General features: G+C 36.3%; 4 protein-coding genes across 5 annotated transcripts in view; 1 reads left to right on the top strand and 3 right to left on the bottom strand.

The window, feature by feature from the left end:
* LOC104791834 (probable receptor-like protein kinase At3g55450) overlaps window positions 1-666 on the bottom strand; it is a 6,690-nt gene extending 6,024 nt beyond the window's left edge. The window contains exons 1-2 of the mRNA XM_010517813.1: window positions 406-666; window positions 5-187 (exon numbers count right to left, since the gene is read on the bottom strand). Coding sequence (XP_010516115.1) covers window positions 5-187; window positions 406-436 — 214 coding nt within the window. The 5' untranslated portion in view covers window positions 437-666. The remainder of the gene's footprint in view (window positions 1-4; window positions 188-405) is intronic.
* On the bottom strand, window positions 2,584-5,170 carry LOC104712176 (triosephosphate isomerase, cytosolic). Its single transcript, XM_010517811.2, has 9 exons — window positions 5,017-5,170; window positions 4,571-4,646; window positions 4,163-4,286; window positions 3,766-3,850; window positions 3,552-3,684; window positions 3,286-3,380; window positions 3,127-3,205; window positions 2,939-3,021; window positions 2,584-2,830 (listed from the first exon to the last, which is right to left on the bottom strand). Exons 1-9 carry the CDS (start codon window positions 5,053-5,055, stop codon window positions 2,780-2,782), a joined length of 765 nt encoding a protein of 254 aa, XP_010516113.1. The 5' UTR covers window positions 5,056-5,170; the 3' UTR covers window positions 2,584-2,779.
* Window positions 7,464-10,317, top strand: LOC104791832 (glucan endo-1,3-beta-glucosidase-like). 2 transcript variants are annotated; one of them, XM_019246824.1, is made up of 3 exons: window positions 7,465-8,024; window positions 8,705-9,240; window positions 9,777-10,317. In XM_019246824.1, exons 1-3 carry the CDS (start codon window positions 7,554-7,556, stop codon window positions 10,129-10,131), a joined length of 1,362 nt encoding a protein of 453 aa, XP_019102369.1. In that variant the 5' UTR covers window positions 7,465-7,553; the 3' UTR covers window positions 10,132-10,317. The 2 variants fall into 2 exon arrangements, with proteins under 2 accessions (XP_010516112.1, XP_019102369.1); XM_010517810.2 differs by lacking the exon at window positions 9,777-10,317 and having other exon boundaries at window positions 7,464-8,024; window positions 8,705-9,742.
* LOC104791831 overlaps window positions 10,994-11,593 on the bottom strand; it is a 1,405-nt gene continuing 805 nt past the window's right edge. The window contains exon 2 of the mRNA XM_010517808.2: window positions 10,994-11,223. The gene's annotated coding sequence lies outside the window, so the exon portion shown is untranslated. The remainder of the gene's footprint in view (window positions 11,224-11,593) is intronic.

Genomic DNA, 11,593 nt, shown 5'->3' with positions numbered 1-11,593 from the left:
CCACCTTCTCCAACAACAGAGTCAGCTCTGAAGTTTCTGGTTGCGAGTTTAAGTTCATTAAAGGTGAAGCTTTTAACACTCGTTGAGCTAAGTATCTCTCCTTCTGTCTTATGAGCTCCCGCATATGATGATGATGATGATTTATAGCTCGAGAGACGAAGATCATCGAGACCACTACTACTCTTATCTGCAACAAAAGCGTTGACCAAAGTCAAAATCGAGAGTACCAAAAAAGGGGAAAACTTTTTTGAGTCAGATCACGAGAATATACTTTGCAAAGTTCATTATTTTTCTTAAAACCCATTACCAATTAACCAAAAAGATCACGAATTTGAAGAGATACACATGGAAAAACACATAAAAATGGGAATTGAATGAAAAAGTTTGAAGTAGCAGAGAACGCACTAAGGACACGAGAACTGAGGCAAGAGCCCATTGAAGTAGAGAGATGGATCAAACGAATGAAGTAGATCGTTTTTGTCCTTTTTTCTGACAAAATGAGTTGGCTTCTTCAGCTGTTTTATTGTGTAGGAACAGATTCTCTCAGATGAAACCCATTAAAGCTGAGCAATTAAGAAAGAGAAAGATTTGAAAAGCATACACTAAAGAAGAGAGAGAGAAAGAGAGATAATGAGAAGAGAAGATGGATGTTGATGATGAGATACTAGAGGCAAATAAAGGAAGAAGAAGAAGAAGAAGAAGAAGAAAGGTCTCTTTTTATTTCTTTGTCCGAAAAACGAATTCAGACAAAAAAAAAAGTGAGTTTTGACCAAAACAAGAGTTTTTGGGGTTATCGTTTGGTGGAAACGAGTTTAATTAGTAATAGTTTAATAATAAAATCAGTGGGACTTTTTGGTTCTTTTATACCTAGTTTTGTATTTTCTTCTATAGGTTTGATTTGATCCATCTAATTAGAGTGCTTAACGTACATAAAAAGATACCTAATGAATGATAAGTTCAAGATTCAAAATTTAACGACGTACATAAAAAGATCACTAATGAATGATAAGTTAAAGATTCAAGACTTACCTCTTAATGGTCTTTAGATTTTGGAATCCTTGCTTTTTAGCCTTATGAATTCGTCGGGGACCTCTTGGTGGATGGGACTTGGGTGGGGTTGGATGCTAGAAAGAAGACAAACGTTTTGTCGAAACTGATGGATAATATTTCGATTTATATGCTTTGGGTGTGGAATGATGAGACAGATTCGGGTTTAAATACTATTTGTATGAGATAGAAAGTAGACACGCATACAAAACGCAAAAACAACTTAACCGGTGGAGTTTCAATTACGCAGTTAGGTAAGAAAATTAGACCTAGGAAAATATCTACTTATGTACTGTATAATATAGTGAACCAGAAAATAAGTTTTATACAAAGTAGGTAAGAAAAAATATGATTTGTAAAGAAGAAAATATAATTGACCTTTTGTGCGTAATGTAATTTTAACTAGTGCTAAGGATCATGAGGGTTTTGTAGTACGTATAAAAGTTTTATTCTATAAATAACACTAAAAACTGAGCAAAAGATTGAAGTAAATGTTGTCGCTGTATACCAAACCTCCATATTTTTTTTCTTCTCTAATTTGATTCAATAACGTGTAAGTATTTTGTTTTCTAATGCATGAATAAATAATGTGTTTCAGTCATACGGACCCAAAATTACTCCACTGCCGAAAGAATCGATGACTTGGTCAAACCTCCTCTTCCTAAGGTCACAATTGTTTGCTCGTTAAGCAAAATAAGTCTAACGTCAACTAAATAATATAATACTGAAAATAAATATTTAAATTCCTATAATTCCTAAAGTGAAGCACTCGCTGAACATGAATAGAAGAAATGTGGGTTGACTTGGGAGATCATACGTTATCACATTTGTAGCTGAGTCACGGTATTGTGTCTTTTTCTTGACATTAGTTGTCGCATTTAGCCGGGTCAAAACTCTTATACATTTTTATTACACTTGAGTCCAATTTTTTAATAACTGTTTTGAACAATTTTGACGTGACGGAGCTCTTCGTTTGGACTTTCAATCCATCTTTTTTACACATGATGATGATCACTTAAGTTCCACTGAGCCGTCTTACTGATTACTTATACTATTAGTTAGTTATTTAAATCAGCGTAACTAGGTTCTTCGTTCGCGTCGGCATACGCATCCTTTTTTCTTCCACAAATCGGAAATTGACATTCCTAATACTGAGTTTCTTCTCCACGAAATTTCTTTTTCCTTCTTTTTTTTTTTACTCTCTACAGTCTGCATGATGTTAAACATAATTCATGATGACGACAATAAAGTTGAAAAAAATAGTATTTTAAAAGCTAAAAATGTCAAAATTGACAAGTCAATAGGGGAAAAGCGAAAGAAAAAAATAAAGCAATTTATTCCCACTCCTATTGTATAATCTTTCGAGCGTTCAAGCTTCTTCATTCAGTGGTTGACAGCATTATACAGAGATTAAAAAATAAAAGAGGGGGTCCAAAATGGAATAATGACATTTTGATATTAATTAAACAGGTGATTATGAAACAAATAATTTAGAAACGAAACGTCGAGGGGGTTAATTATATGAACATAAAGGAAGAGATTTGCAAGTTGACGGCTAAATAAATGGAGAAGAAATATGACTGTTGCGTTCTCAAAACAATATAGTAAAGAGAAACTTTTGCCAAATACAACTGGAACCAAAATGTATCATCATCGTACCAACTTATTCATATATTTTTTTCAGAGTTGAGACTGGAAAAGTAAAGGATTTTCAAACTGCTTAATGAACTCATTAGGTGCTTTTCTTCACCTCTGCAGCCTTAATGATGTCGATAAACTCAGGCTGCAAACGCAAAGAATGAACAAAAATAAACATTAGACGTGGTTTTGATTGAAACAAAAACGAAGATGTTATTATAACAAGGCAGAAAAATATATAGTATATGTGTACCTTTAGAGAAGCACCACCGACCAAGAAACCATCAACATCAGCCTGACCACCTAGCTCCTTGCAGTTACCACCATTGACGGATCCTGATATAAATTTGCACAATCAAGCTAAGTAACATAAACTCTTTAGGGGGAAATGAATTGAAAAGGTGTTACTGACACATTAAGATATGCTAATCATATAGTTACCTCCATAGATGATGCGGGTTGTAGCAGCGACATCAGCACTCACGTTCTTGGCAAGCCATTTCCTGAGTTCATCGTGTACCTGTTCATAAATGTAATAAGTTTTCGCACGAGAAAGATGCAACAATGTTAAAGTGCTCATACGCATCAACAACAACTTACTTCTTGAGCTTGGGCTGGGCTAGCGACCTTTCCGGTTCCAATGGCCCACACTGGTTCATAGGCTATGACAACATTTGACCAGTTCGACACGCGATCTGCCATTACAAACAAAAATGAGTTCTTAAGTTCTGTGTAGTTTAAAGGTATACACTAAGGGAGGTAAAGTGAGTAGAAACAGGAATTATTATCATCATAACAGGTCAAAGTGTCAACGCAAATGAACTCAGGTAGGAAAAAGAGATACAAATGTTTGACAGTTTACATACCAGCGATAGCCTTGGTCTGGGCAGCGACCACATCCATGGTTGACCCAGCCTCCCGCTCTTCAAGAGTCTCACCAACGCAAGCAATCACTTTCAAACCTTGAGCAAGTGCATAGGCAACCTTGTCTCCGACGAACTGCAAACATAAGATAGAGGTCAAAAACCAAAATCATGGATCTAAAAGCAGATTGAATAGAACTACAGAAAGGTAACCAACCTCGTTTGATTCATTAAGGATTGCCCTCCTTTCAGAGTGACCAAGGATAACCCATGGGATATCCAAGTTCACAAGCATCTCAGCACTGTCCACACAAATTACATAATGCGTAAGTGCAGGAAATAATACGCAGGAAGTACAGACATCACATAATTTTCTTCCTATGAAAGCATCCAATGGACAGGTGAATCGTTTTACACTTGCTTATCTAACCACGCAGGTATCAAATCATGTTATGACTCTCAGCTGTTAAGTTGTTTTCTTAAGAAGAGCAACAGATGGGAAGGTTGATTTGTTTTTAACAAACACATACTCATCTTCAAAACCATAGATCTTTAATGAATGGAACAATAACGGTAAAACAGCTTAAAGTATACACCAGTGGCGATAATCTCACCTCACTTCACCAGTGAAAGCACCACCTTTCTTAACCCAACAGTTTTGTGCAGCAACAAAAAAGTCATTCCTCAATGTGCTCTTAACCAGGGGAAGAAAAACATATGGAGGGCTAACCACAACCTCTGCATTGGTAAAAAAATTTCCATCAAACATAGATAGAACCATAACAAATATGATGGAACACATGTAGATGATACTAGATCTATCCAATCATGCTTACAGAGGTAACAAATATTTAACCTATCCACAGCTTACTGTATATAACATCTATATACAGTGAAACAGGTTTGTTTGTAAGGCCAAATCCATGCGATACGTTTTATTCCCCTATCACATCACTCAGATTTCAAAGACATGCAAAAACAGAATTATAGAATCGTCAAAGCAATAGAGATGCTACACTTACCTACAACATCCTGTGAAGGTACTTGAGCTTCATTAAGAGTGTTCACAATCTTCTTCACCTCCTCAGCAGTTCCGTTCTACAGTAGATTAAAAAATCCAAAACAAACCATAAGCATCATGTACCTAGCATGATAGTATAGTTTCTCTAACAAGATTAACACACAGATCCATCAAAACTAGAACACGAAACCAATCGAAGAAGAATTCGTAATCAAAACTGACAAAAACATGAGATCCGGCATCAAATCGTCAAATCTCAACCATCAGTACTAAATCAAAAACATCTAAGCCAATCATGGATCTGAACTCGACGTCAATCGAAGCAAACAGCGAACGAAACCTCAAAACTCAGATTACGATCGAGATTTTTCCGATCTCGTTCACTTGATCAGGGAAAATAACTAAAAAAAAAAAGTAAACAAAGATCCAGAAGAGAAGATCACTTACGCATTTCCAGTTGCCTCCGACGAAGAACTTTCTGGCCATTTTTGCTCGAGATTTTTTTGGTTCAGACGACGATCACGAGAGTCACTGATGGGAGAGGAGAGCTAAAAAGATTAGATCGAGAGTGTTCAGTGGCCGTTGTCTCTCGCAGAGGTCACTGATATATAAATTAAAAAAAATATATACTCTAAATATTTTATATACGGAAATGACGCATATGTCTAGGGTATAGAAGAATATTCCCTTAAAAAATTAGGAAAGCTGAGGGTAATAATGTAAATTCAGAAGGGATGAGGAAAATATTGTGGACGTGTTGGCCAAGGTTTGGTTGGTGGAACCGGGTGGGGTTAATAAAACAGACAACGGCGTGGATCGTGATGCCCTATTATAAGGCTTTAGGCCTACTAAAACACATAAACATAGATGGTGAAAGCCCATTAACCTGTTCAGATACAGTAATTTTAGTTTTCTTAAATCTTAATTATATATAATACAATTGAAACCCATATTACACACCTAAAGATGGATATTTTTCTTTGTTGAGTTATAATTTTTTATTTTTTTGGTCTACATAATTTCGTTTGATCTTTGTTGTTTTATATAACCGCAAGAATTTCAAACTGAAATAAACCAAGAAATCGTTGTCTTGTTGGATATGTAAAAGGACAATATATAGCGGCATCGTTATTATGTAAACGTTACGTGGTGATTTGTTTAATGAAGATAAAAATGAAAAAAGTTACGTGGTTTGTGCAGTCAGTGTAACTGTATGTGTCATTGGATAATGACAGTAAAATTGTTAACTAATCAGTTGAACAAAAAAAGAGAAGTGAATGTGTCTTCCTCGCTCGCTGGTGGTCCTGGGCCGACGAGTATCCGCAACTTTGTGGGAAGGCGGCTGCACTAAGGTTCTCCTTTGCAGATTAGGGTTTCTGGTTCATACCGGTTAGCTACCGGTTTAGTTTGATATATTCGGGTTAATTTTGGTTTTTGTTATCTGGTTTGGTTTGTTGTAATCGGATTGGGCCCTAAGGAAATAATTGTATGGGCCTATTCCGGAAATAGCTTATTGGGCATATATGTTTATAAATTGAAAGCCTTTTAACAAAAAAAAATGGGAAATTAATATAGAGATGAGACCGAAGAAAAAGAGAAAAGAACTGATACTCAAATTGTCTTAGAAAGAAACGTTTCTCGAATAAAACGGATACGTGTCATCTAATTAGTAGTTACTATTAAAAAATATTTTATTTATTTATTTAAAGCAACCCTCTATCGTTACTCCGGTGGCGATGGTCTAAAAAAATCACAACTCGAATTTTGATACTGAAATCAACTTTCATAACGATCTTTTTTAATAACCACTATTAATTTGTCTAAACCTCCATTTTTTTCTTTGACTTTGTTCAAACCTTTTGGTATCTTCTTGTATTTTCAATAAACATATCTTGTTTAGTCTCTATATAGAGCTAATATAGTGGCATCAATAATCAATTATATATTGTGTAACATTATACTAAAGAAAATAAAAGAAATTAAGTGGTTTGTGCAATCAGTTTAAGTATGTCACTGATAATGACAATAAACTGTTAACTAAAATAATGGATGTGGAGAGACATGGACGCGGATCTTCTTCTTTCTTTCCGAAAGAAAGCACAACAAATGGCTAAAGATAAGAGGAGGTTGTCGGTAAAAGTTAAAAGAATCAGCTTCCTCAACATCTTCATTATCCTACTTCGAATCTATTTGACTTTGGTCCGTAGTGTTCAAATTCCAGACCATTCCCTCCTACAAACACGTGTCTTATGGCACTATCCAAAACCGCGTTGTTCTATCTCCTCTTTTTTTTTTTCTTTTTTTTTCATATAATATTTTAATTATACATTTGGAAAGTACTTTAATATTACTGATTAAACCACACTTTTAATCTGTTTTAGTAGTAAAATGAAACCACTCAGATCTCTCTTGACCTCACTGTCAATATCTTTAAATAAAGAGCATATCCAAATAAAAGCAACACTATCTATCTACCAACCTTTTTTTTTTTTTTTCTATTTGAGTAAAAATCAGTTTATGGATAAATTTAGGATAGTAATATTAAAACTAATTTTGAGATTAGCAAATACAGATAAGATGAGTATTAAAACAGTGAGATAATTACAAAAACAATTATCCAAAATTAAGATAGACACTATAATTAGCCAAAACCAATTAAAACTTTCACGGTCACAACAAATTCCACTTTTTTCAATAATTTACAACTGCCTAAATTTAAGCCGACACACATGAAAAAAGACACAACTCAAAATCCAGCTGTTCCTCACTAAAAATATACATAACAAATTATACACACGTATACGCCTATACAAAACGGTCATATCTATTTTATTTTAATAATTTGTCTATTATAAATAGTTTTTATCAATAACAATTATTAAAAAAATATCTCTCCTCATCATAATAAAGACACAACTCAAACGATTCAAAGTGAAACACTTTGAATCGTTTGATATTTCCCAATCTCCCAAAAAAAAAAAACAATGGCCAAAGAGCCACCGTCAAGATCTCTCACTCTCCTCCTCTTCCTCCTCTCAGCCACCGTGTTCCTCTCTCTCCCCGCCGTGATCTCCGCCATAGGTGTTAACTACGGAACTCTCGGGAACCTCCCACCACCGACTCAGGTGGCAAATTTCATCAAAACACAAACCTCGATCGACAGCGTCAAGATTTTCGATGTGAACCCTGACATCCTCCGTGCCTTCGCCGGGACAGGTATCTCCGTCGTCGTTACCGTTCCTAACGGAGATATTCCGGCGTTGGCTAACGGGTTACAAGCTCGTCGGTGGGTTTCGGCTAACATTTTGCCGTTTCATCCTCAGACGATGATCAAGTATATATCCGTCGGAAATGAGATTTTGCTCTCCGGAGATAATAACATGATTAACAATCTTTTGCCGGCGATGAGGAATCTTAACAATGCTTTGGTTCGTGCTGGTGTCAGAGATGTTAAGGTCAGCTTTCTCATTATTATTATTATTATTATTATTATTTTCCTTATTTTTCAGATTTTTATGAATTATATAGTTTTCTTTTGGTAAATAATTAAATTATATTATGGTTTGATGTCATTATTTTTAATAATTTCTAGATAAAAACTTTGGAAATCTCTACTTTGAATTTTCAATATTGCTGCTAGTGATGAAGTATTTTATTTGTTTACGTAACTTTACCTTAATTTTTAACTAATGTAGATTATTAATAGTGAATTAATTGATTACCGTGAAAATTGCACTGTTTTTTGTTTTCTTTTCTTTGTAACAGCAATAATGCATTCATTGCGCATTAAAAGTTGGAACAACAACGTTGAAAAAATATGTGTAAAACAAAAGCTGATTATTTTGAAAATTTTAGATTAATATCTGTTTTTTTTTTCATGTTTTAATTAAATCTAAAAAAAGAATTCAACCAGATTGGAAAGTGTTAGCGATGTATTAAGATCTGACTATTTATACTTACCCCACGTGCTTATCTCACCGTCCACGGTTGTCCTTAGATTCTTGATGTGTCCCTACTGTCATGCCTTATGTTTTCTTTATTACATCATTGTTGTACATGTGATTCTACGAATTGTTAGAAACTGATAAAGCAACGATTGATTCTAAAAATTACTATTTGTTGCAATTTGTCTCAGGTCACAACCGCACACTCACTTAACATCATAGCCTATGACCTGACGGGTGCACCAAGCACTGGTAGATTCAGGCCTGGTTGGGACAAAGGCATATTGGCTCCAATCCTAGCTTACCATCGCCGCACCAAGTCTCCTTTCATGGTCAACCCGTACCCTTACTTTGGCTTTGACCCCAAGAACGTCAACTTCGCTATTTTCCGTACACCATACAAGGCTGTCCGTGACCCGTTCACCCGCAAAGTCTACACCAACATGTTCGATGCTCTCATGGACTCGACTTATTCCGCCATGAAAGCTCTAGGATACGGCGATGTTAACATCGTTGTTGGCGAGACTGGCTGGCCGTCTGCTTGTGACGCACCTTGGTGCTCGCCCGCTAACGCTGCTTGGTTCAACCTCAACATTATCAAACGTGCACAAGGCCAAGGGACACCACTCATGCCTAAGAGACGTTTCGAGACTTACATTTTCGGTCTCTTTAACGAAGAAGGCAAACCCGGTCCAACCGCAGAACGAAACTGGGGACTTTTCCGAGCTGATTTCTCCCCGGTTTACGATGTTGGTCTTCTCCTAAAGAAACAAGGAGGTGGCGGCCGTCCAGCATTGCCTGCGCCTAGTACTGCCGGTGGTAAATGGTGTGTGGCGAGGTCGGGAGCTACGGATAAGCAGCTTCAAGACAACATTAATTGGGTGTGTGGTCAGGGAGGCGTTGATTGTAAACCAATACAAGCTGGCGGTTCGTGCTTCAACCCGAGCAGTGTGAGGACGCACGCGTCATTTGTGATGAACGCTTACTTCCAGAGCCACGGTCGCACCGATGGTACTTGTAATTTCAGCGGAACTGGTATGGTAGTAGGGAACAACCCAAGCAATGGTGCGTGTAAGTTTTAAGAGATTGGCTTGTCTATGTTATGTAGTATATTATTTGTCTGGAACGTCCTAACATAATGGTTCTGATGAACTTTTGGATTGGAGAGATCATCAGACTTTGTGTTTAATTTCGGATATTCTAATTATTAAGGTTTTTTTCTTTGTTAATTCCTTTTATTTAAATAAATAAAGTGGAACTTCNAGATTTCTCCCCGGTTTACGATGTTGGTCTTCTCCTAAAGAAACAAGGAGGTGGTGGCCGTCCAGCATTGCCAGCGCCTAGTACTGCCGGTGGTAAATGGTGTGTGGCGAGGTCGGGAGCTACGGATAAGCAGCTTCAAGACAACATTAATTGGGTGTGTGGTCAGGGAGGCGTTGATTGTAAACCAATACAAGCTGGCGGTTCGTGCTTCAACCCGAGCAGTGTGAGGACGCACGCGTCATTTGTGATGAACGCTTACTTCCAGAGCCACGGTCGCACCGATGGTACTTGTAATTTCAGCGGAACTGGTATGGTAGTAGGGAACAACCCAAGCAATGGTGCGTGTAAGTTTTAAGAGATTGGCTTGTCTATGTTATGTAGTATATTATTTGTCTGGAACGTCCTAACATAATGGTTCTGATGAACTTTTGGATTGGAGAGATCATCAGACTTTGTGTTTAATTTCGGATATTCTAATTATTAAGGTTTTTTTCTTTGTTAATTCCTTTTATTTAAATAAATAAAGTGGAACTTCCCATAAGATTTGCTTCAGAGTTACGCTTTAGAATAAAATGATTCGGTGACTTGTAATCTTTATGTTGGATTTAGATGATCCATTAACGTAAAAAGCAATATAGACGTTAGAGCATTATCTTATCTACCATATAATTATGTCTTCCATGCCATGAGAGCATCAGTTGAAAATTTCTAATTGTCAATCAAAAAATTTTAGGATTATATGTTCTCATAGTCTTTCAGTAAACACAAAACACTCAACAAACGGTTAAAATGACATTCACAAACAAGAATGAGTAAACGTATCATTGTATAAGTACACAACTATGACATTACATCATATCGTGACATTGTGAGCACAACACTCTTGACATTTTTGTTAGTCAAATAGATATAATACGATATTAAATGTAGTAGTAAAACTTTGATCTCCTTCAAATCATATTTGAGTGACACATATAACAAGTAGACGAGTAGCGAAACTTGCTATTGATAACAACTATACCACATTGTAAGTGTAGAGACATCACAACTACACTACATAGATCCCAAATATAGTAGTATAACACAGTGTAACCCCTCACTTATTCTAGTTTTATTCGGTTGATGCGTCATGAAATCATAGCAAACACTAGATGACTTGGTCAACAAATCATAAACAACTTGTTTTGATAAAGTGCACAATCAAAACAAACTAACCCAACTTAACAGTTTAATCTTATTCATACCATAATAATCTTCCACCCCCAAAAAAAAAAAGAGCAACAAAATTCATATAACAATCCTTCATCACAATTCACCAGGGAACCAAAAATAAATAAATAAACCGAACTTTTCTTTTTTTTATATATATATGTAAATACATAAAAAGTAGTAACAAAAAGAAGAAGAAAAAAAAAAAGAGGCACACTTGAATGTAATGTTCAAAGTTTCTAGTGAGCCATGGCAAAAGGAGGACAAGAGTTGTAATTAATACTTTTCTGGTGGGGCATTACAAGCATTGCGGTGTGATCCATGAAGTCTTTCAAAGCCACCACCGCTTGTAATATTACCTTTAAGTCCTCCGCCGCAGCAAACCCTTCATTCCCGGCGTTTCTCACGGCGTATACGTAAAACGTTATACAACCTTTCCTGAACTTAAACCTCGCCATCTCCCAATTCTTTAACTTCCTGATCATCTTCTTGTTCACATCTCCGAGTGGTATCTCCGTCGGCCAGATCCCTCCCTCCGCCGCAACGACCGATGCTTTCATCTCCTCTGTTTCAAAAACGAACACCACTACTTTTGATTTCTTTGTTCC

This window comes from Camelina sativa, chromosome 6 (assembly GCF_000633955.1).
Source record: "Camelina sativa cultivar DH55 chromosome 6, Cs, whole genome shotgun sequence".
NCBI classification, from domain to species: Eukaryota; Viridiplantae; Streptophyta; class Magnoliopsida; order Brassicales; family Brassicaceae; genus Camelina; species Camelina sativa.
Note: the sequence above shows the minus strand (reverse complement) of the source record. Positions and strands in the feature narration are given on the sequence as shown.